This window comes from Myotis lucifugus, unplaced genomic scaffold (assembly GCF_000147115.1).
Source record: "Myotis lucifugus unplaced genomic scaffold, Myoluc2.0 scaffold_0, whole genome shotgun sequence".
NCBI classification, from domain to species: domain Eukaryota; kingdom Metazoa; phylum Chordata; class Mammalia; order Chiroptera; family Vespertilionidae; genus Myotis; species Myotis lucifugus.
Window position 1 is genome coordinate 21,881,470 of NW_005871048.1, and position 26,115 is coordinate 21,907,584.

Below are 26,115 nucleotides of genomic sequence, written 5' to 3' on the forward strand. Positions count from 1 at the left end.
TAAGAATGCAGAGAAACCCATATAAAAACACATATATTTAGAGCCAGATGCAAAAATAGAGCCAGAAACCTGGATATACATCCTATACTGTGGCTCAGTAATAGGATCTTTTCATGGAACGTGCAATATCATCGGTTTCTGACCCAGCCAGACATGAAAGTTTAAGGGAATGTCCATCCCCTAATTTCTTCCCTTCTACCTTTACTTTTTTTCTTGTAACATGATATTGGTATGAGCAGTCAAAATATATTGAAAATAGGCATTCCAGTCACATATTTATAGAATGGATTATTTCACTACACTCATTCTTTCAATCATTTTACCTCCTAACATGAGAGAAGCAAACTAGCTTTCCTTTATTGTTTCACTTAGGAAAATAAACTAGGTAAAGCTATAACCAATAAGTGAAAATGAATAAAATTAAAGTACACCAAAAAAATATTTAAAGAGAAGCTAAGTAACAAAAGGTGAACGGTTATATCCTTGGTCAGGTAACTAAACTCAAATCCATCTAGAGTCTGACAAGGAGAAGGCTGAGCACCCACCAGCTCAGCAGTTGTTATCTACCTCCTAATCATGAGAAATTAGGCTGAAAGAAGTAACTTGCTTTTCAAGCCCCACACAGTGGCTGGTCAGAAACTTCCAGTTCAAGTGTAGAATAGCTATAAGTTACTCCAAACCTACCCTTTCTCTCCATTTACTTGTCTCCTGAGCTAGAACACAATTACACTAGTGTCCACTGACCTCTAATTCCTTGGTTAGGCTTTTGTCAATAAAACAACCAAAAGGAAATACAAATGGAAAAGAATAGTAACATGTTTTCACAACATCTAAGATATCACCAGCTATTTTATTATATACATACAGCTTTGTAGGCGAAAATCCTAACCATTTCATCAGCATGTTTGTAGGTGAAAATCCTACCATTTCATCAATGTATCTAAAGAACCTAAATTTCAGTGTGCTATCTGGCACTTTACTCAAAGTATAGCTTATTATGATGATTATAATAGATTTGCAGTTCATGAATGACTATATGAAAGTAATGATATAAAAGCATTTTCAACAAACATGCCAGAATTTCCATATTCAGTTGAAAAATATTCTCTTTAGTCACCTAGAGAAAATGTGTATTTCTAATAAAGTTGACACCACTGCTTAAAACATTTTGGTAACATCCCCTTTCAACCAACTTGAAAATCATTTATGAAAATTATCATGACAGCCCGGCCAGTGTGGCACAGTGGTTGAGCATCAACCCATGCACCAAAAGGTTGCCAGTTTGATTCCAGGTCAGGGCACATGCTCGGGTTTTGGGCTCTATCCCTGGTAGAGAGTGCAGGAGGCAGCCAATCGATGTTTCCCCTCTCATCAATGTGTCTGTCTCTCCCTCCCTCTTCTTCCATCTGTAAAAGTAAAAAATCCTTAAAAAATTTTTGTAAAAAGAAAATTATCATTACTGTAAGTTATCTTTTTAAAAATTTATTTAAGGTATTACATATGTGCCCTTATTCTCCCATTACCCCCGACCCCCCTGCTCATGCCCTCACCCCCCTGTTGTCTGTGTCCACTGGTTAGGCTTATATGCATGCATACAAGTCCTTTGGTTGATCTCTCCCCCTGATCCCCACCCTCCCCTTCCGTCCCTCTGAGGTTTGATGGTCTGATCGATGTGTAAGTTATCTTAATAAATTTTTATTCTCCAGCAGTTTTCTTACCTCTAGTTTTAATATAAAATTTAGTTTATAAATATCAGTTATTAAATGATTAATATGAATGATCACTATTTCTAAGATACTATGGGATATGATTTTTCAAATATCACAAAATGGTAGGTATAGGGCTATTTAATCCAAAAGTATGTTTTAATAACATTTTAAAATGAGGAAACTTTATGTAACAAATTTGAAGTCTTGGCTTGAAAATTAAAATTAAAGGATTTAGCAACACTAGGCAAGTATTTCCTGTTAGAATTACTGGGAGCTGAATGGAGGCTGATCCCTTTAGAAGAGGAAATGCATTTTTGCTTCAATCCCTGCTTGCATAATATATACAAATACACTGACATCAGGAAATTTGACCCGTTGTGGTATGCCAGTGAGCATATAGGTCAAACTAAGTTGGCATTTTGGGTGGCCAAATACCCAATTTACCTCATTGTAAGAGGATTACCTGTAGTCTTGCCTTATGGAACTCTGAAATGGCTGTAAAGTTGGGCCAATAAAATGTAAGTGCAAATGAAATATATCACTTTAGGGCAGAAACTTATGAACTAGCATGCACTTTGACAAGTCTGGACATCTAGCTATGAGGCACTATTCCAGGCAGAGGTTTCTCCATTAGCCGTAGCCCTGGAGAATAGACAGCGAATAGCAAAATCACAGTCCATAGCAAATAGGCAGCCTAACTGAGAAATAAATCTATGTTGTAACCCACTGTGATTTGGGGACCATCTGTTGCTACTACATGTTCAAGCCTATCCTGACTGACACACACATTTAAATCACTTCCCCAGCCTCTGTAAGGAACTAAGTTTGTGACCCATGTCTTTGCTGTAAGTTCTCCTCTAATTTTTAGAATGTGAAAAACTGAAGCTCAATAAGGTTGAATAATTGCTCAGAAATAATGAAGTCACTGTTTGCACCCAGGTCTATCTGACTCCCAAGTCTGTGTACTTGGGCTGGCCAGAGGTCTCCCTTCCTCCCTTCCTTGTGCTCCAGTGACATGAAGACACTGGGCTGGGGCCTTTTTCTGGAAGAGAGCTGCAGTGGCCAGAGATGGGAGTAATCATGGTGCAGCCATCATGCGACTGTCATGACCCACTGTCTGCATGGAGCTCAGCGCGGTTCCTGGATATAGATCGTGCTCAGTAAACACTGGCTTTTATTATTACTCTGTGGGCTGTTGACTTACTCAGGAAAGAGGCATTGATGCCTGTGCCCGCCATGTGCAGGCAGCCGCCCTCACAGAGAGGAGTCCAGCTGGGGAAGAGCAGACACCGGAACAGTTGCATTGTCACGGATACGCTGAGAGAATGTCAGGACGGTCTCGCCTGGGCGGGCACTTCTCTGAGGAGGTGGTGTTCATTTTTATTTACTTACTTTTAATTTTAATTCCTTACTCACTGTAATGAGACTAAAATGTTTATGCTATTATTTCTATCTTTCTCAATTCTATTACTAAAAAAAATGGCTTTGAAATTCAGTGGTTTCTCAAATATCTAATCAAAGTAGATATCTTAATTTAATAAGAAATTTGCTAAAATGTAATAACCCTTTTATGACAATATTTTCTAGAAATCCTATAAAATACACATGTTAATATATAATTCAATAGTCTGGGTTTATTTTGTAAACACATTTTGTCTGTACCACTTAAAAATAATTTTGAATCATATTTATTGTTTTGCATACAATTCAGACATTTATTAATATTTAAAAGACCCAAATGCAAAGTAATAAATTTGGATTCTTTTCCCCATAAAAATGGGAAATATATCTTGATAAAGAACTTTTAAAATTATTATTACACACCAGTTAGTTGTTGGAATTGATAGTTCCAGGAAAAAAATACTTAACCAGCAAAATACAAACAAAAAACACACACAAAAAAACAACAACAAAAATCTGATTAGTATATAAAACAGTTTACAATAATATTGTAAGCAGGAAACAAAAACTGATCAGAAAACACTCTGTCTTAAATTAATTTTCAAACAGATTCCTATTATACCACAGTTTACTCCAAATAACTCTAAGCCCATTAAGAGCTCTTCTATACATACAAAAACTTAGCAAAATTATACAGTACTTATTGCAATAACAAATTAAAAGTTGTCATAATACATGTAACTTAAATACCCCCCCATTGATAAAGTGGCTTCTTATTCCTTAAACATAAAAATTCTGCTCTTCATTGTAGAAAGATGAAATCCTCTCATCAAAAGGCACATTCTTATCTGCAAGGGGAAAAAAATACTGTAAATGCTCATCCTGGAATAAATTTAAACATATTTTAAAATATTCCCACAGATTTGGAGTGGCAAGAAGATAATAAAAGTATTTAATATTAGGGAATTATAATGAATTGCACCAATAAAACAGATTGTGATTTTGTCTATATTAATTATGTCAGGTGCTATCTTTTACATTATAATTCTAACCTTTTCAAAGACATTTTATATGTAACTAGTGTAATTAAAGATTAGTTCATAGTCATACCAAGTTACACCTTCACATAATTGACTTTAATAGAATAACCTTAGTGCTTATTCTGATAATATGTTATGTTCCATGTTAAAAGTAGTGTTTTAGAAATTAAAACTATTTTCCAATTGGTAACTTTTTCTTTAATATATATTTTTTATTGATTTCAGAGAGGAAGGAAGAGGAGAGAGAGATAGAAACATCAATGATGAGAGAGAATCACCGATTGGCTGCCTCCTGCACTCCCTACACTGGGGATCGATCCCACAACCTGGTCATGTGCTCTTGACTGGAACCGAACCTTCAGTCCGCGAGCCAACGCTATATCCACTGAGCCAAACCAGCTAGGGCCCAATTGATAACTTTAAATAAAGTCTTTTTAATGAGGCTTTCTGGATAAACACTTGAATCTGCCTTCTGATTATGATATGCTGATGTTAAAAAACAAAAATATTTTGTGGCCAAGTAACACTGCCTACAAATGTAATGAACACATACAATACAATATTAAACTTAATGATGCAGAATAGAAGTAGCTAAAAAGAAAATTTAGGAACTTTAAAAATTACAAACTTGGCAAAAATTATTAGAATAGCCTTGAAGTAATAGAATTACTAGCTTTTAGAAGTTGCTAGAATTGTCAAAATTCCCTTTAGTGTAGATTATAAAATAATAATAATTTTGCTGTTTAGTAGGAATCAAACAAAATAGCAAGAAGGTATTGTTCCCATTTGTTGTTTTGTGTTGTAAAGCACTGTTTTAAATTGTATTTTTGATACTGGTTATGAGTATTTGTTCCCAATATTTTAAAATTATGTTAAATATATAAAATATATTGTTTCGCTTGAGGAAAATGCAAGTAGTTTTTAATCAGAATATGCTCTTAGATTCCTCATCAAAATTTCTAAGAAGGCTGAAGCATCCTACATAATAGTTAAATAATTGTTATTTGTGTTTTAGTTTTATAATTCCTTTGTGTAAAATGTTTCCATAACTAAGCAAAAAAAATGCCTTTAATATATAAAATTAGGATATCAATAGCAAATTCAAGGGAAGGTAACCAAGCTGCTCAAGTTAATTTTTTCCACATACCTACAAATTTTCCCTATTAGACTGTATTAACCTCTATGCTTAAATTACTAGATATGGTGGTGGTGGTGAACTCTTTAATATCCAATCAATTCCCAAAGATAATTCTGATCTAATCATGGCACTTTGATTTCCCCCCCTCCCAGGGTTATTTTATTTTTAATATATTTTTATTGATTTCAGAGAGGAAAGGAGAGGGAGAGAGAGAGAGAGAGAGAGAAATATCAATGATGAGAATCAATGATCGGCTGCCTCTTGCATGCCCCCTACTGGAGATCGAGCCCACAATCTGGGCATCTGCCCTCGACCAGAATCTAACCCGGGACCCTTCAGTTCACAGGCCGACACTCTCTCCACTACGCCAAACCGGCTAGGACTTCCCAGGCTTAGTTTAGAAATGATTACATGACCAATGATATAAAAAACAAAAACAAATAACAAGCAGCAAGTCACTTCCAGAAAACAATTCTGTTAAGAGTTTCTAGGGAAATTTTTCTCATTTCTAAGAAACAGTTACAAGAGAGCTAGTGCATAACTTCTAGGGAAAGCTATCATTCTGAATGTCATAGGAACTGCTGACATCATCTTACTGTCAGCCTAAAAATGAGTAACAATAACAAATTAAAAGTTGTCATAATACATGTAACTTAAATACCATGAAGCCAACACATGAAAATGGGCAGAACCAAGGGGATCATGGAGAAAAGAAGAAAGAGCCCAGAAATACTGTGCCTGGAGTCAGCCCTACCTGTGACATCTTCCATCTGAATATATCCTCTTTAGAAAATTTAGACTAAACAATATTTGACAGTTTCAGATTGTTCAATCTAATATCAATAGTGAAAATAATTACCTCAAGTCCTAACTACCAACCAGAATCATTATTAAAAACTTGACATATTAAAAGCCACATTAAAAAAACATCCCTTTCAGAAAGGGCTAATGACAAAAGGCTTATTTTATACTGTGGTAAAACTGTAAGCAAGGAAATCCATTTACCTTTCTGGAAATAACTTGCTTCCTGTTATTTTGTGGATAGAATTTGGAAAATGAGGAGGAACTAATTTTAGAAAGCACTTAAACAATGAAGGCAGCATAGTAAAAGATGAGCCAACAAGAATTACCAGCAGTTATACTGTAGACCAGTGATGGCGAACCTATGACACGTGTGTCAGAGGTGACACGCGAACTCATTTTTTTGGTTGATTTTTCTTTGTTAAATGGCATTTAAATATATAAATAAATATCAGAAATATAAATCTTTGTTTTACTATGGTTGCAAATATCAAAAAATTTCTATATGTGACACGGCACCAGAGTTAAGTTAGGGTTTTTCAAAATGCTGACACGCCGAGCTCAAAAGGTTCGCCATCACTGCTGTAGACTAATATGATTTTGCATTGCAACTGACAAGGGAGGCAAAACAAAATATTTGTATTTCTCATTTTTAGGGTCCTCATTTGAAAATGAATAATAGCAAGTGCTGGTTTAGATAACAAAACAAACATAATTTATCATTATTCTTTTCATAGGTATAAATCATATAAGTATTTAATAAATGGAGTGAGAATGCAGCAGGAAGATAAGTCTAAATCATTTAAACTCTCTGAGCCTCAGTTTTCCTATCTTTAAAATGAAAGCCGGAACTACTTTGCAAGAGTGTCTTTATTTCATGTAGTTCAGGTAGGGAGCCTAGCACCGTGTCTGGCACATCCTGCTCTAAAGTAGGTATTTATCAACAAGTGACTATTACAATCACCCCTACTGCAGTTCTGTTGCCCCACTCTGTCCAGGCTTCTCCCTGGGCTCAGTAATAGGGCCCCTGATCTTATCCCTCTGACATCCCACCACTACCACCCATTTCATGGTTTCTTCATATATGGCTGTCTTGGAAAGCCCTGGTGAAAGTCTTCTTTCAGGGCCCCAAAGACCTTATAATGCGGTCTTCATTTTAGTATTGATTTTTTACCTTTATTGGGAGAAACAAATGGCATTATATTTGATTATCATGTGTTATTAAAGTGAGTCATAATAAGATCTATATGCATCTTTCCTACAGGGTAAGTTTGAAGTGTTAAATAAATAGATGGCATAATGTATGTTTAATTCTAATACCAATATCAGAACATCAGAGTCCTGCTCACTGAATCAATGAAGTTTGGACTCCAGTTTTCCTTCATTCAAATAATTCCCCCTCTATCCAAATGTCCTCTATTGACTAGAATCTTTTTTTTTTAAATATATTTTATTGATTTTTTACAGAGAGGAAGGGAGAGAGACAGAGAGTTAGAAACATCGATGAGAGAGAAACATCGATCAGCTGCCTCCTGCACATCTCCTACTAGGGATGTGCCCGCAACCAAGGTACATGCCCCCGACCGGAATCGAACCTGGGACCCTTCAGTCCGCAGGCCGACGCTCCATCAACTGAGCCAAACCGGTTTCGGCGGTATTGACTAGAATCTTGACTGCCTCTTTTCCTCATTCATTTGCACTGAAAGAAATTCTATATCCATATAATTTCACTTATCCAAACCTCCTAGGAAAGGTCTTAACACTCCGCAAGGCTGGATCTGAGAAAAGACAAAACTACACTACCAGACCATAGACCATTAGTCCCACAATTTTGCCAAGAAGCACTGTTTACAAACAGAGTAACCCCGATTAACACCAAAATATCTTCAGAATGTAGTAATAAAATCAATTTTACTATCTCCCTCCCCCCACCACAAACACACACACACACAGAGTTAATACATATTCCCAGTATGCAGCAATTAAAAGGACAAATTTCTGCAAGGAAATCTGCAATAAAGATTTCTTTTGGGGATGGTATTCTATTCTTTGTTTACTTTCGTAAAACAATGTGCATGTGAGCTATTGGTTGGGTAGCACAAAGAACTTCATTAAACAGAACTAAATAAAATCTGTTAGAATAACAACTATTAAGAGAAACTGTACTTTATTTTTTCGATTTGCTTGTTCAGGACTTGCTTCCTTATTCATGGGATTAAACTGCAGGACACTTACCTTCGAGGATGATTGGCATCAAACAACGTGTTGTCATCATCTTCATCATCCTGTTCTAAAGGTGTCAGTTCCATGTTTTCTATATTAGTGTCCAAAACTCCGTATCTCCTAGTCTTTCGGTTTCTTCTTCTCATCCTATTAAATAGAATGTATTAATAAATATTCCTTAAATAGGGTACAGATGATCCTTATTTTGTATTTATTTGTAAATTAAAAATAAAGTATCCCCTCTGTTTCTGACACAGGAGATTCTCAATATCAGAATGACTCCATTTCAGAAATGTAGCCTAGGTTTTTTTATGAACCATGTTTGTGTGCCATCACCATTTCTTCTGGCATACCCCCTTCTCTCTCTGTCAGGTTATGGTGTTGGTAGATACTCCTTTAAGCCTTAATTCAGGTGCCATATTTTTACTGTAGCCTTCTAGTCCAACCTTTTCCCCACATTTTCCATGCATTCTTACCGCTGTACAGGATTATATACTTTCAGCCCCACTGAGAAATGGTATGTCTATACATATTCAAACGCTAGACTGGGTATGAGTATGAGTGATATCATGTTTGTTTGTATGTGTGGGTGTGTGTGATTATATTCAATCTCTATCACATATTCATCTTAATCACTTTGTCTTGATTTTTAACAATCTTTTATAAATGTGAAACATTCTATTTCATAGGCCTTAAAAAAAAAAAGACAGCACACTGGATTTGTCATATGGGTCATAGCTTGCCAATCTCTGATTTATATTTATAAAGGTAATTCACAGAAAAACTGAGAACAGGAATGATAAAAATGCTGACTCTGGAAATAGAAACATAAAAGGTACAGGGTGTTATAGTTCACTATTGATCCTTTTGAACTACATGATTTAATAACATTTGCATGTATTCCTTTGATTTGAAAAAGTGAAGGGAGACACCTGGCAGCAAAAGTTAAGGATATTCAGTTATAATTTTTCCTCTTCCCATTTGCCAGTCTTTTGCTCAGTTTCTAAACATTCATCTTTCTAAACATTCATCTTCAGTCAACAAAGAAGAATTAATGTCATGGGAAATTATTTTTAGAAATAAACCAGATTCTTCCAGGTTATATATTATATATCAAATAGTCAATATGTTAATAGCTTGGTCATTGCTGGTCACAGGATACCTTGGAAACTCTTGAAAAAGGGAATAATATGATCATAGAGCTTAAGGACTTGTGAAATTTAATCTCAGCTGTCACTCTTCTCCACTCTCACGGTCTTCATCATACCTTGAATGAATTCCCAATCTTTCAATGTGTGGCTAAACAAATATGCCTACTAACACTATTTTTTCTATCTGTGTTCAGTGTAAATAATTCACTAGACTTTGTGAGTCTTTATTATTTATGCTAGTTTGTACTGTCCTTTAATCATGTATATAACTATCTTCCAAACATAAATCCAAGCTCTTGAAAAATGAGTTACTGTATAGTGAATGCATTGTTATGCACCAAATAAACAGGGGAATGCAGATAAATTTAAATTAATTTAGTATTTTAGTAAATGCTACTAGTTTATATAAGAATAAGTAAAAAAAAAAACCTGTATAGTGTTAAATATCATTTATTATTTCCCATTTTAGAGTCATTTTTCTATTTCAGTTACAGTTGACAGACATTATTTTATTTTATTTTTTTTAATGTATTTTATTGATTTTTTACAGAGAGGAAGGGAGAGAGATAGTCAGAAACATCGATGAGAGAGAAACATCGATGAGCCGCCTCCTGCACATCTCCTACTGGAGATGTGCCCGCAACCCAGGTACATGCCCTTGACCGGAATCGAACCTGGGACCTTTGAGTCCGCAGGCCGACGCTCTATCCACTGAGCCAAACCGGTTTCGGCAGACAGACATTATTATACTAGTTTCAGGTGTACACTTCAGTGATAGACATTGCATAACTTAATGTCAATATGTGATCATCCCAATAAATATCACACCCATCTAACACTATACATAGTTATCAGAATATTATTAACTATATTCCCTGTGCTGTACTTTACATTCCCATAGAATTTATACTTGAAATGAACTTCCCTAAAAGTGTCCTTCCTAGATTCAAACATATAGGCAGTGATAGTTACATGGTTGTGACAGCTACATTGTCATGGGAACATCTATAATAATAATTTCGTGCATCGGGCCTCTAGTCAAATATGAGAAAACATGTATGTACCCATACACATTGGTTTTTCTCAGAGAAGGTAAAAAACAGCTGTAAAACTTTAAAATAGGTTGATTCAATGAACCATCTACTTAAAATACTAACAAACATTATGTGTAAATTATAATATGCATAAAAATATACTAAAATTTTTAGTAAAAAGGCTACTTTTACCTTTGTAGTGTACATTATTTCTTAATAAGTCTATTTTTGTTTTTAAATGAATATTCAGAAAGTTATACTTTTACTGCCCTTTTTATACCAACTGAAAAAAAAAATAGGAGCACCAAAATTAGATGGAGAGGTAGAAATCTTAGACTTTTGCCCTAAATTTTTCAATTACAGTTGTCATTAAATATTATTTTTATACTAGAGGCCCGATGCACGAAATTCGTGCAAGGGGCTGGGCCCCCCCACTGCGGCGGCATCGTCCGGAAAATTGTCCAGAAGGACATCTGGTCTAATTAGCATATTATGCTTTTATTATTATAGATTAGTTTCCATTGTACAGAATAATGGTCAGATAATTACATAATTTATGAAATGATCCCCCAATAATTCTAATACCCACCTGGCGCCATACATAGTTATTACTTTTTAAAATATATATATTTTTATTGATTTCAGAGAGGAAGGGAGAGGGAGGGAGAAAGAGAGAGATTAAAACATCAATGATGAGAGAGAATCATTGATCCGCTACCTCCTGCATGCCCCACACTGGGGATTGAGCCTGCAACTTGGGCATATGCCCTAACCAGGACCTCCTTGTTTATAGGTTGATGCTCAACCACTGAGCCATGCTGGCTGGGCTATTAGAATATTATTGACTATATTTCCTATTCTGTACTTTACATTCCTGTGACTATTTTGTAACTACCAATTTGTACTTCTCAATCCCTTCACTTTGTCACCCAGCTCCCCGAACTCCCTCCCATCTGGCAACCTTCACTTTGTTCTCTGTATCTCTGAGTCTGTTTGATTATTTTGTCATTATTTTTAATCACAAGAGTAAAGGAGGCTTTAAACTTAGGTAATTTTAATAGCTACGATTTTTTTCCTACAAATGAATGCTTCCATTGAGCTCATGATACCCAAACTTGTCTATTTGTGTTGATAATTACATATGTATAATTTATAAGCATGCACACTTTTCTACTAAACATAGTAAATGAATATTGCAATCTGAAAACAAATTTTGTTGGCTCTTGGTTTACAAAAAAATAGGAACTTTATTTATAAATGCATAGAGATGGAAATATGGAGGCCAAAAAGGGCAAAAGAAAATAGCTACATGGTTTATTATATTGAATTATATTCATTCATCACATGGCATGCACAGGTTAATGATTGTGATCAGATCCCTTCTAGGTATTCAAGTGATTATTCAAACAGTTATCCTACATAGATGCAGATTCCATTACACTCAGGTTGGTAAGAATTATTTCAGCTTAAATAACCTGTAAAAGCTACAGTAGAAAAGCAAAACTAAACTACTAAAGTAAGCTTGATAAAATTTTATGTAAAAATGTATGATGCAACATAAAATAAACACCACAGAATAAAACTCCATTTCATTTTACTACTCTGTGAAAGTAAGAAAACCGACCAAGGTAAATTGCTGTAGCCATCTGACTTTATTCTTTTATTTTCCCTTTTAACTGAATACCTGCAGGGTATTATTGACTATGGAATAATATAAATAATGTTATTCCTTAATTTCTTCTATAGCACATTCAAAACAAGACTGAGGAATATTTTACTGTATATTTTATGCACAAATACCCCCTATGTAATTAGACATAATGATAAAGTAGAGTATATCTTAATAAAGGTACAACTACTGACATGCAGTATTTTTCTTGACTATTTTTTGCAAAGCAGTGAATTAGCAACTAAGAATGATTTATTTATTTTGACTTTACATAAATTTTAATACATAAATCCAAATAAATTACTTGAAGGAAAGGTACACTTCATTATATTATGGTGAAAACAAGTTGTTATATACATTCATTTGGACTAATTAGACTCCCCCCCTTTTTTATTGAATTTATAGGAGTGACCTCAGTTCACAAAACCATGCAGTTTTCAAGTGTACAATTCACCAAAACATCATCTGAACACTGCACTGTGTGCCCATCACACCAAGCAAAGTCTCTTTCCATCCCCACTTTAGCCCCCTTTGCTCACCTCCAACTACCCCCAAACCCCTTTCCCTCTGGCTAACACCACACTGTTGTCTGTGTCTATGTGTTATACGTATGTGTTTTGCTAATCCCTTCACCTTTTTTTTCATCCAGCCCCACACCCCACTCTGAGAGCAGTCTGTTCCATGCATGTACCCATGCCTCTGCTTCTATTGTTCATCAGTTTACTTTGTCCATTAAAAAAAAATATTTTAAACCAATTTTTTTTTTGCCATTGTGACATAAGGAAACAAAAATTAGTGAGCCACAATTTTAGTCTATGACTTTCATCAAGAAATCCAACACAATTGGATATATGACATATAGGAAAAATTATTTATTTCCTCTTCATCTCATTGCCCAAACCCAGTCCATCAGTTGTCATTTCAAGTTTTTCAATAAGTAGACACTAATAAGAGATAAGAGTATGTCATGGGTTGAACCGTGTACCCCAAAATTCACATGTTGAAATCCTAACATTATATTATTGTATTACATTCACTCATCACATGGCATGCACAGATAATGATCTTGATCAGATTTCTTCTAGGTATTCAAGTTATTATTCAAATAGCTATCCTATATAGAGAAACACATTCCTCAATGTTCCATTATACACAGGTTGGTAAGAATTATTTCTGATAAAATAATATGTAAAAGTTACAGTAGAAAAATTAAACTACTAAAGTAAGCTTCATAAATTTTACCATGTGATTTTACTTGAAGATAGGGTGTTCACAAAGTCAATCAAGTTAAAATGAAGCTGCAAACACAAAGTTATATTGATTGTTCTTCCTGAGATTCATTGAAGTTCACTTAACAGTGCTCACCACTGCTATCAATTTCCTTGACTATTAAAATAGCTTCCTACCTGTCTTTTCCTATCTACTCTGGTCACCCACTAACCTCCCCTCCATCCTCTAAAACCTCCAATAGTTTCCTACTGTTCAGCATTAAGTAATAATTGTGTAATAAAGCCTACAGAGTTCAACACTGGAAGGCTCATAGTCACCTCTCTAGCCTCACCTAGCTCTTCACTCTACATTCTACTTCACTTTCATCACTCCAGCCACAACCCCTTCTCTCATTCCCTTGGAATGGCCATGCTTTCTGTCACTGTCCTCACACTCTTCCCCACCCACTACAATATGTTAATAACTATTCATCTTTCAGCTCCAGCTCAAGTATCACATCCTTAGGGAAACCTTCTTTCCAGGTTAATCTAGCTCAGTCACAGGTACCTATTATTGGCTTCCAAAGCACCCATGCACATCTCCTTTAAAGTACTTGCTCAATATGTTTTGTGTACTTATTTGTGTAACTATCTGTCTTCCCTACTAGACCATCATTTTATGGAAGCAGAAAACAGGTCTGTTCTTGCCACTACCAAACCCACAAAACACAGGCATTGGCATAAAGCAGATGCCTAATAAATATGTTAAATTATTTAACTGAAACATATGGATTCACAATATACCTTGCATTTTCTCTGCACAACAAAGATAGCTATAATTTTGTATGCAAATCATCACTTTTGGAATAAGAAAAGCCTAAATGGCATTATCTTCAGAAACACACCACAGCAAAATTCAGGGGAGCTAGCCAATTTTTAAATCATAATATGAATAATAGCTTCTGACTCAGGACAAAAAAAAAAGTACTAGAATGACTGAACATTAAATATGCACTCATTCCGGGTGTGGTGTTTTAGGTAGAGCCCAGGTGATTCTCATACACTACACAAATTAGATCCACCAATATGCTGTGCTGTGGAGTTTCATTTTTTTTCTTTTGGATATGAACATGTGCCATATTGTAACATGTAGGTATCTTTCATTTACTCACTAAAGTTTATCTTTTCAAAACCTAAACTGAATTTTTGCTTTTCTCTTTAAAATTATCAGCATTCTACATGAAAGCCATATCTGACACCAGTGATACTGTACAGGATAAAACGAGTTACTTTGACTGATCTCTCAATGTCATTATGATTATTCCACCACTTTGATGTAAAGTAATGGTGCTCTCAGGAGCTACTGATTCCAAAGTAAAGTTTTCAAAGTACTGTGCTTTTTAATTCTTTTGCTTTCTTTTCATAATTATTATTGGATCCTCTCTGGTTGCTTCTCAGATACCAAGCTCTGAAACTGTAACAACCTTGGCCAAGTGCAGCATTAAATAGAAGATTCCCCCCAAAAAGCACCTGCTACTGGCCATCTACAGTAAAACATTCACTGCTAACACCCAAAAGTTAAAAAAAAAAATGAATGCATGTTCGTCTATGTTTAGGATATTGCAACCTTGCTTTCTCTGATAGCCTTTTCTCACCAAGCTCCTTGTAATTCAGCACATCCTATCAGTTCTTAAGCTTATATTTGTCTCCCATTTGATGGTATTCTGGTGGATACCCCAAATGAAGTGTAAATGTCACAGAGCTTAGCTATGAAGTATCCTATATGACAATACACTCATAGCATATACCTCCCTTGCTATCTCTCTTTGTCTGTTCATGGATTTCCCAGTGTTCTTTTAGGCCCTGAACCATGGGATGTGATACTTGATAATTATTCTTACCTCCATTTTTAAGAGTTCAGCATGGGTTTACTTCCCAAAAACTTTAAAGTCCTATTTACAATCTAGCACCCCCAAGATGCATCACAGCTGGCCTTTGACTGACTCTGTGACCAACTCCTCCAGCCAATTTCTCTTATAATCTCCTTTTATTTCTCCCAACCTTGTTAGACCTAACCTCTTTTACTGATTATACTTTCAGAGGTCAGATACATATAGAGTATGGTATGGGGAGGTAGTAGATAAGATAGTAACTCCCCCCCCCCAAATGTATTACAATTACAATTCTAGATACAAAAAAATCACTTAAAAAAACTTACTGAGTTTGCACATATGTCAAACATTGAGCTAAAGAGCTTACAAACATTACCTGATATAATCCACATAACAATTACATAAGTACCCTCGTTTTATAAAGGCAGAGCTTGGAAAAAAAATATATTGCAGAGCTTGGAAAAAATACTCAAATGCAAGCAGTTTGACTCCCAAGCCTGGGTTCTTAAACATTAAGCCATATTGTATTCCTAGTGAATCAAAGTAATGTTAATCACAGTGACAAAAGTCACTACCAGTCTTCTGATCCCTAATACAATGATTTTATATCAGACTGGATATATTGTCCTGGTGAACTGTATTTTTTGGTTAAACTTGTGGTAAAGAGTAATAACTTGGTAGCTATTTGCATTAATAAGTACATTTAAGTTCCTCTGGTTAAACCATCTCTTAGTTTTTATCACTGTAACAGAATCTGCTTCTCCCTTAACAGGAACCATGATTTTGTTTAGACAGCAATTGAGCCCAGACCTAAGAGATACACAATGGTCATAATTATTGGTATAAACCAATCATGAAAATCTAACAGTCCTTTTGTCAGTCATTGTCTAGGGCTGAGTGGATGAAGCAGTTCAGACAAATGGAGTAGTAGGGTTTCTGGAAAAAGATTTTTCTCTCTTATTAAAAAAAAGAATATAGAAAAAGATGTTGCATTCAGGATCCCTTTCTTCTTTCCTGGTTGAGACCCTAACTGTATGAGAACATAATGATAAAAACTGAAATAGCCATCCTAGAGAGACAAGGATGGAAAGAGCCAGAAATAATTGCTTATTATTTTCAGTATCAATAGAATTTGTTTTACTATTCTGTACAGCGCAAATTCATCCCAATGAAAGAGTAAAAATATAATCAGTTAGTTCTGGAACTCAGCAATACAGAAGGAATGCCAAAAGTAGAATTCAAACTCTGGGTTCTGGAAGAGCTTGGACACTTTCGAGCTCTATGAACTTTAGTATTCTCACTTCATATGGCAGACATTACTAATGTTCCCCAAATCTGGAACACACACACACACACACACACACACACACACTTTCCAGTTCTTTATACAATTAGACTCATTTGTAGGCTGAAGCAGTCAAAAACCCGTGTATTCCTTAGTCTCTCTTGCCAAGCTCTGACAACTGTGAAGGGCTTATGTTGAAATGGCAAAACCTCTGAGGTAAACAGATCATTTTAAAGATATTGGAAATGATGAGAGGCTAAGTCTTTTAATCAAGGTAACACAGGTTATGATGAGGTAACAATCTCAATCTCAATGGCTTAATGCAATCAGTTTATTTCTCCATTATGAAAATTCAGCTACAGGCTTGGACTGTCCTCCAGGACAGCTGTCCTCCATGTGGTATCTCAGCAATTTGACTGGCCTTAACCCTATGGATTTTTGTTTATTTGTTTTTTAATATATTTTTATTGATTTCAGAGAAGAAGGGAGAAAGAGAGAGAGAGAGAGAGAGAGAGAGAGAGAGAGAGAGAAACATCAAAGCTGAGAGAGAATCATTGATCGGCTGCCTCCTGCACACCCCGCAGTGAGGATCAAGCCTGCAACCCCCGCATGTGCACTGACTGGAATTAAATGTAACTTCTGGCTCATAGGTTGATGCTCAACCACTGAGCCACCCCGGCTGGGCTTAACCCTACGGTTTTGCTTAAAAAATAATAATGACCATCTAAGGGTAATCTTTTCTCTTTTTTAAGACTTTATTGTGAGAAAAAATGCCCTACAGAGAAAGAAACTCTAATTGGTATTAAGTAAGATCTTCATATTGCTTTGTTCTACCAATAAGAATAAAGCTTGACTGATGCTAACAATGTCTGGACAATGTTCAGAACCCATATACTTTTTGCTTCCAGAATACAGGATGAAAACTACTCATTTCGGTGAATGCCCATTTTGGACTCCCACAAATTTCCAAATCTTCACCACCTACCTGTATAGCAAAATATAGAATTCACTAAGAACACTCACTCATTAGGCAACTACTTATGCAGAGCCTACATAATGTTGTACATAATGTTCAGGACTGAGTATTTAGCAGGGAATAAGACAGACAATGAGCGTCTTCTCATAGAGATTATATATTCATTTTAGGCAGCCTACTAGGGTTCCTATTCCCTTGCATATATATTTTTCAATTTCTACAGAGAGAATCTAATTGTTGTTTGGAATACTTCCAGACTCAAAGTGGAAGTTATTTCTAGTCACATATTCAATATAACTGAATTAGATGAAAACAAAACAATTTGGAAGTTTAATGGGCTTTAAGTATTTTGTAAGTAAAATATTTTCAATGCTACCTCCTATCAGTTAAAGAAATTATGATTTATCCTCCCCTCCTTGGCAAAACCAACTAATGCTGGTGTGCTGTCGGACATACTGTGGAAGTGGGGTCCACAACGGGAATTCACCGAAATGAGTAGTTTCCATCCTGTAATCTGCAAGCAAACAGTATATGAGTGCTGAACACTGTCCAGTCATTGTTAGCATCAGTCAAGCTTTGGCCATCATGTAGACAACTAAATTTAGGATTTAGACTGGATGAATGCAATAGATACAGGTTAAAGAGTTCAGTTTTTCTTAGGTATAGTTCAGAATTGGGCGGTTAACACGTGTGAGTTATCTAATAGAATCGGACTGAAAAGACTGTACCCTTCCAAGCTTTACAGATATAAAAATAGAAAAATCAATGGCAATAAACATTTATATGTAAGGGGTGGTCAAAATTAGGTTTACAGTTGTGAATACGCAAAATCATACAAAAACTGTAAACCTACTTTTTGCCAACCCATATATAAATAAGGTAGAAGCAAAATGAAAAGGGTGATCCCCCAAATCCCCCAAAAGTTATCATCCAGCCCATAATTTATAAGAAACATAATACACAGGGTACTCTGTATCTACTCATATAAACACTGATTATTATTCCTATTAAGTGGCAATATTGTACAAATACAAAAGCTACTAAATAGGAATCCCGCCCTTAAGTAGTTTGCGTTCTAATAGGCAAAAGGACAAAGAGAGATTAAAATATATTGTGGCTGAGTACAAGATTACTCCCTCTTCAGGGAAAGTTTGCCCTTTGAGGCAAGGCAAAGCGCTTTGGAGGTGGGGTGCTAACTTATAAATAAAAGGGAGCAACTACTTGGTGGTTTAGATCCTCCCAAAGGCACCAGAAGCTTTTAAGACCGTCATTTTCACATCTCTCTCACTCAGGCAGGCCCCCCTGAGAGTGGGCCACGCCAGGCCACTGACAGCTGCATCGCTGGAAGGTCACCAGGCAGCTCATCAAGGCTGCGCCTCACCTGACAGTCCTGACGACGAAGTACACCAGCACCGCGCCGCTCACCACCATCAGTACGGTCAGGGCCCGCTGGGTCATGGGCTTTTCGCCTGGGTTGGGGCTCACAGCGAGGACGCCACCCACGGAGCCTTCTTCCCCCGCCTTCCCCGCTGGGTCATCCGCTGCCAGCGCCGCCCCGGGGCTGCTGCCATTGCCGCCTTCTGCACCCCGCGGCCTCGCGGCTTCAGCCGGAGCGCGGCCCGGGGCCTGGGCGGCGGTGGGGCCGGGCGGCAGGGGGGACAGCGTCCGCGGCCCGTGATCGGGAGGTCCTGAGTCCGGAGCGGCCTCGGCCGCCTGCAGCAGCACCGCCAGGGGCCCCCTTAACCCTGGCAGGAGCAGCAACAGCAGGAGGGCGGAAGCCAGGAGGCGGCCGAGGCAGCAGCTGCGGTGCAGGGCCCTCATAGTCCCCGACCAGCCTCTCACCACGCCGGAGCCGCCGGGACCGCCGCTCTGGCTCCCGGAGGGACCATGGGCGCAACGGAGAACGGGGCGGCAGTGACCAAATCCCGGGGAGAGGCGCGGCCGCGGCAGGTGGCACCGGCGACAGCAGTTGCAGGGGCGGCGGAGGCCGGGAAACCGGAAGTTCGCACATCTCAGCAGCCACTGCTACTAAGGACGCGCTCGGTTGCTAACTCGTCGGGGCCGGCGCGTCCAGTGACGTCAGGGGCGCGGTGCCTCCGCGCACGTGTCCTGCCTGTCGGCGAGGGGTCTGGCCCTATGCTTAGGTCCTAAGTAAAAAAGTCAACAAAAGAAAAGTGTTGAGCGATTCTTTGCATAAGGAGACCATGGGAGACTGCGAGCTCATAGTTTGAGTTCCTTGGTGCGGAGCTGCAGGTGCACAGCCAACCAATGATTAAGGCCTTGAGGTTCCTCTCCGCTCAGGTACAACTTTGAGAAGTCTCTTCCCGTCTCTAGGTCCTGACCTTCCTTTCCTGAGAGCATTTACTTTAGAAAACTTGTAATTGCAAATTCATTCTCTGCCCTTCTCAGATACACATCTTTTTAAAAGCTTTTGGCTTTTGTCAGTTGTGCAACCCAGGACTGTCTTAAGGACCCGGGAGCCATCTTTTGAAATGTAATCAACCAAGAAGATAACACCCCTCTCTTCCAGTCTGTGGAAAGGTAGGAGCCTAACCTAGGCAGGCGCCTTGTTTCAAGTTGTAGAACTACCTCCTGTCATGAAGCTAAGAGAAAGAGTTAACTTTTCCTTTGTATAAGGCCAATTTGTAAACATAAGGGGCCTATGATGCCCCCTTCTTCAACTTTTAAAATCTCTTCAGCTCTTTGTTTCTGGGTAGTGAGCTCAGAGGTTGGAGAGGATACACTAGTATTGAGACCTCAAACTGCAAACAGACAATGGAGGTGGAAGGCCCCTCTGTGAAGAGGAAAGATTCTGAGCCCCTCCAGGATGTGGTCTAACTGGGGACATGACAACTAGGTGAAGGAACCCTATGGCTTAAAGATACATTTTTCTGAGACACAAGGGAAGGGGTGACTTGCTCCTTGCCTAGGGACGTACCCGCCTAAGTGGTATAAATCCTCTAAACTCCCAAATATCGGGGCACTTGGTTTGGTTTTGGCCGGCTAAGTTGTCCACTCAGGTCCCGAGTGTATTTATTTCCTAGAAAAAAATCCTCACCTGCTTTTGCTGCCATTTGTTTGAATTCATTCCTACCAGCAAGACAAGAACTGGGGGTACAGAGTACTGTCTCTGGCCAGGGGCTATTTCTGACCAGACACCACCCCAACCACCACTGACATTACAATAATCTGGAATAATGTCTTCCTTACCTGTTTAAGTTTGACATTAACATGGAACTTTGGCTTGAGCAGATACTAACAAACAACAACAACAAACCTGGCCAGAAGCCAAAGTTAATATTTGCTCTTTTCTTAAAAAACTTATACTCAAGAAATTGTTTAGAATTTCTGCTTGCATAGCACTGTGCTAAATTATGAGTGTAGAGAATAGACAAATATGACCCTTGCTCTCATCGCACTTAGGTTCAAATGGAAGTAACAAAATGAACAATTGGACTCGTTCTGAATGCTGAAATATGTGCTATAAATGACAAGTGCAGATCTAGAGTAAAAAATTTTATAAAGGACTGTTGTAGGTGGTGTGGACAGGATAGTGTCTTTAGCTGCTTGGGGATAGCAGATTAATGTAATTGCTTCTGGCTGGTGGAATTGAAGGTACTAGGCATCTTAATGCTGGTTTTCTGTGTGAGCAAGACCATTATGACACACCCTAATTTTAGCTTCCAGCCTGGCATTTATCAACAATAACGTCGCTCTTTGGATTTCTTACCTCCCTTATTCACAGGCTTATTCAGAGCCATATATGAAAAAAGTCCAATATTCAACACATAAAAAAAAGTGCATCATCTTTCATTCCTTACAATATCACACTTTACTGTTGTGTTCCTTTCCCTGATTATCCTTCTCAGGTGCTCAGGCATAAAATCTTGACCTCATCCTTTCCCTATGGCTTCCCATCTGCAGCAATCCTTGCCAGTAACTGGAACATGCAAAGTGCCAAGTAATTCTGAAATAGCAGAGTCAAACGAATGGTGCCAAATGACTAGAGCATACGATGTTCTCAGTTTCTCCAAATGTGACTCTCAGCCACCTGAGTCAGAATCAGAAATGAGATTTGTTTAAAATACAGGTTTTAGGTCATTATTCCAGAAAATCTGAGCCAGAATTTTTGGAAATGGGAACATGGACTAGATTTGCATTTTTCTTAAGCTCTCAGGGTCATTTTCATTGACACTTAAGATTAAGACTCCTTTCATTTCCCTCACCAACTGCATCTAGCTCAGTGGTTTTCAACCTTCTGGCCCTTTAAATACAGTTCCTCATGTTGTGACCTAACCATAAAATTATTTTCGTTGCTACTTCATAACTGTAATGTTGCTACTGTTATGAATCGTAATGTAAATATCTGATATGCAGAATGGTCTTAGGCGACCCCTGTGAAAGGGTCGTTCGACTGCCAAAGGGGTCATGACTCACAGGTTGAGCACCGCTGATCTAGATGTGTTACCTTTTTCACTCCCTAACATCTTTTTTATTAATCAACTCTTTATTCCCTGCTTCTCATAAGGAATCATTTTTGTATCACTAAATACACTGGCTTGCTTGTCTCCCGGCCCTATATACCTTCAGTTAAACTCTATACATTACAGCCATGGTAAAATTTCAAACTTAGATCTCTTTTAATATAACAAACAAATCTATTTTTCCCACAAAGATTCTCAGTCCTCAACAACAGGCAGTGTGACTGCAAATTATTGTTTTGTGTGTGTTGTTTTAGCAGAATACTATATTATTTATAAAGCATCATGAAACAATATTTTCAGTTGCATCACAGGAACTGGGAGCAAGTTTCCTGGGAGAAAATATTATATTTTGCTTGTGTAATATAATATTACAACTTTTGGTACATATGTCTATTTAAAAGATAAATTGTCAAACTAAGTATAATTGGTGTTTCTGATTTTTTCAATTAATAATGATAATACTTGTGCATTTACTTCTTTTCAGTTGGCTTGCACAAACTTGTACCAAGCACTCAAAATTTAAAACATGTAGGGAGAAAAATTATTAGGACATGAAATATAGATCAATTTACTTAAATTAATTTGCATACTGGAAAAAGACCACCGTTATTCTAATTTATCAGGGAACTCTGATAGCTGTCAGATACCAGTCTTTCATGGAAATATAATTAAAAACCATTGGCCTGCTGAGTAAAATCTAAATCCCACAGTGGTACTGAATGATAATTTTGTATATTAAGCATTGTGTACCAAGTATAGTGTTATCAAATGTTAAACAATTATCTTTGTTTTATCCTTACACACACAAAAAAATCCTTTGTTATTATTCCTACTAGAGGTCCGGTGCACGAAATTCTTGCACAGGTAGGGTCCCTAGGCCTGGCCGGCAATCAGGGCCATTCGGGGCCTTCCAGCTGCCGGCCTGGAACTTATTTCATTCCATGCCGCCCCCTGGTGGTCAGCGCACGTCATAGCAAGTGATCAAACTCCCAGTCTCCTGGTCGAACTCCTGAGGGGACACTTTGCATATTAGACTTTTATATATAGACTAGAGGCCCGGTGCATGAAATTCGTGTATGGGGGGGTCCCCTCAGCCCAGCCTGCACCCTTTCCAATCCAGGACCCTTGGGGGATGTCCGACTGCCACTTTAGGCCCTGGGATCGGGCCTAAACTGGTAGTCGGACATCCCTCTCACAATCCTGGACCGCTGGCTCCTAATCGCTCACCTGCCTGCCTGCCTGGTCTCCCCTAACTGCCCCCCGCCCCCGCCAGCCTGATCGCCCCTCACCACCTCTGCGTGCTGGCCTGATCACCCGTAACTTCCCCCCCCGCCGGCCTGGTTGCCCCTAACTGCCCCCGCTGCTGGCCAGGTCGCCCCCAACTGCCCCCCTCTGCTGGCCTGGTCGCCCCTAACTGCACCCCCTGCTGGCCTGGTCGCCCCATGCAGCCTGCTTGTTCAGTCGTTTGATCATCCCTCACTAACCCCCCTGCCGGCCTGGTCTTAGGCAGCCATCTTGTGAGGGTGTGAGGATCAATTTGCATATTACCTCTTTATTATATAGGATTTCATTTTTACAGTTAAGGAAACTGAGACACAGAGTAATCAATTTGGTGAAAACACACATGGGTGATAACAATAGAGCTGGGCAGTGAATCCAGACAGTTTAGCAGCAGAGGTGAGATATACCCTGCTACATTTTGTCTTCTCCTAATAAGGGTTTTCATGATTTGAGTCTAGCTTATTCTCAATCAAATAGTGCTAGAATAATGTTGCATAAATAATAATCTATAAGATCCAAGTGTCATATAGCAAATAAGCATTTACTTCTCTTATGTCTTTAGTCAAACTGGGATTGACTGATTTAAGCTTACCCTGTATAGGCTTGGTTCCAGACCACAGGTTTAGGTCAGTCTTACACCAGGCACCTCTCATTTTTCTGGGATTGGAAAACTATCTCGGTCATGTGCATCTCAAGTCTAAGATCAGAACTTCTGGGGCAGAGTGGATGAGGGGAAGGGGAATGCAGACTATGCATAAAAAGAAATGAGGAGCCATGTGTGTCGCTTTTTAAAAAACAAAAAACAAAACAAAACAAAAAAAAAAACAGCCCTAGCCGGTTTGGCTCATTGGGTAGAGAGTCAGTCTGTGGACTGAAGGGTCCTGGGTTTGATTCCAGTCAAGGGCACATGCCTGAGTTGCAAGCTCGATCCCCAGTAGGGGTCATGCAGGAGGCAGCCAATCAATGATTCTCATCATTGATGTTTCTTTCTCTCTTTCCCGCTCCCTCTCTGGAAATTAATAAAGATATATTAAAAAAATAAAAATAAATAAAAAACAAACAACAATGAAAATAATTGCTTACCCCAAAACCACATTTATCTCCTCTATGCCCTCTTCCACACACTCCCCTCCCACCTCATGCCTATGACATGAATCTCATTGGAGACAGGTTTGACACATGGCCACTTCTAGTTTAGGAACCAGGGAATTTTAATATTTAGATGGCTATAAACCAAATTGTGTTTATGTTAGTCAGGAAAAATAAGAACATTTACATTGATAGGCATTTCATTTTCATTTCATTCTAATAACGAACAAGGTTAAATATTCTCTGGGGTCAAAATTCCCTTTCTTGTCCAAGGTAAGAGGTTGGCTCAACTATAATGGTCACATTTAACAGAAGGAATCTCTTATACTTTTAAAGTGACAGAAAACTTCCACATCAGGGGACTGTTTGTTCAAAATGAAATTGAGTTAAATTCAGGAGAAATAATATGAATCAATCACAAACCTGGAGGCCAAGAGAATGTATACTGAAAGCTAGAATGTGAAGGCATAATTGGAATGTCAAAGAGACAACTAAAGAGTCAGAATAGCCCTAGCCAGTTTGGCTCAGTGGAAGGAGCGTCAGCCTGCATCCTGAAGGGTCATGGGTTTGATTCTGGTCAAGGGCATGTACCTGGGTTGCAGGCTTGATCCCCAGCCCTGGTTGGGTGTGTGCAAAGGCAACCAATTGATGTGTCTCTCTCACATCAATGTTTCTCCTTCTGTCTCTCTCTCCCACTCTCCAAAAATCAATGGAAAAATACCTTCAGGTGAGGATTAACGGGGAGAGAGAGAGAGAGAGAGAGAGAGAGAGAGAGAGAGAGGAGAGAGAGGGAGAGAGAGAGAGAATATGAGAATAAGAAAGGAACAATGCTGTTGGGATGGGTGCTGCATAATCAAGTAGGAACATGAATAAATGTTAGGATTAAATATCTAAAAGAAAATAACCTTACAAATGGGCTATGGCTCCTGTTAGGAAAGAAACAAGGTGTGTTCCAGTTTTTCTGGATTTCTGCTTCTGGAAAATTTCCAGCTTCAGTGCAGTGACCTGGAATTCAATCAAAATCTGGAAGTCTCTCTTACCTAACTAGGTGGAGATCAGAGTTCTGGGCTTTTGAAGTGGTTGGAACCTGTGTGACAGGGTATTAAAAGGAGTGTGTGGAGGTCATAAAGTTTATGTAGGGGGTTACCACAATTCCTTGCCTGAGAATGGGACAGTAAAACCCCAGGCATAGCCACTCAAAGCTTAGTGGCTCTCAGAGGTGAGAGCAGAATAGAGGTATTAAATGTTAAGCAGAGCTGGGGACTTTAGAATTATGGCCCAGACATATTGAATATACCTCCTTAACACCTCTTAACATGGGGATTAAGCTGAATCACTGCTTTATGATAAAGGCCATACCCAGAGAAACACGGTGTGTCATACTTTAACAAAGCTTAAAATCAAGTTCTAACAAGATTTTAGAAGAGACAGAGTTAGGAGATTGAATCTTCCCAATTTTTAAACATTTAATTTAATATTTTTTCATCACCATTTATCTCCTCTATGCCCTCTTCCATCCCTCCCCGCCCCGCCCCGTAATTACCACACTATTATGCATGTCCATGAGTTCCATCTCTCTCTTTTTTTTCTTTTTTGCTCAATCCTTCCAGTCCCCCAACACCCACCTCCACCAGAGCTGTCTACCTGCTCTCTATCTATGAGTCTATCTCTATTTTGATTGCAAATTTAGAGGAGCATAGAAAAAATAAATTTTGCAGTCTCAAGAACAAATAT

At 38.2% G+C, this 26,115-nt stretch overlaps 1 protein-coding gene and 1 long non-coding RNA gene across 3 annotated transcripts in view; one reads left to right on the forward strand and one right to left on the reverse strand.

Annotated features, from left to right (window-relative positions):
• Positions 1-3,321: 3,321 nt before the first annotated feature.
• FAM174A (family with sequence similarity 174 member A) lies at positions 3,322-19,495 on the reverse strand. Of its 2 annotated transcripts, XM_006081189.3 has the most exons (3): positions 18,909-19,491; positions 8,325-8,459; positions 3,322-3,958 (listed from the first exon to the last, which is right to left on the reverse strand). In XM_006081189.3, exons 1-3 carry the CDS (start codon positions 19,346-19,348, stop codon positions 3,955-3,957), a joined length of 579 nt encoding a protein of 192 aa, XP_006081251.1. In that variant the 5' UTR covers positions 19,349-19,491; the 3' UTR covers positions 3,322-3,954. The 2 variants fall into 2 exon arrangements, with proteins under 2 accessions (XP_006081251.1, XP_014322604.1); XM_014467118.2 differs by lacking the exon at positions 3,322-3,958 and having other exon boundaries at positions 8,321-8,459; positions 18,909-19,495.
• A 152-nt stretch (positions 19,496-19,647) lies between these two features.
• LOC111824921 overlaps positions 19,648-26,115 on the forward strand; it is a 28,671-nt gene continuing 22,203 nt past the window's right edge. The window contains exons 1-2 of the long non-coding RNA XR_002828008.1: positions 19,648-19,828; positions 19,937-20,068. This is a non-coding gene — a long non-coding RNA (uncharacterized LOC111824921). The remainder of the gene's footprint in view (positions 19,829-19,936; positions 20,069-26,115) is intronic.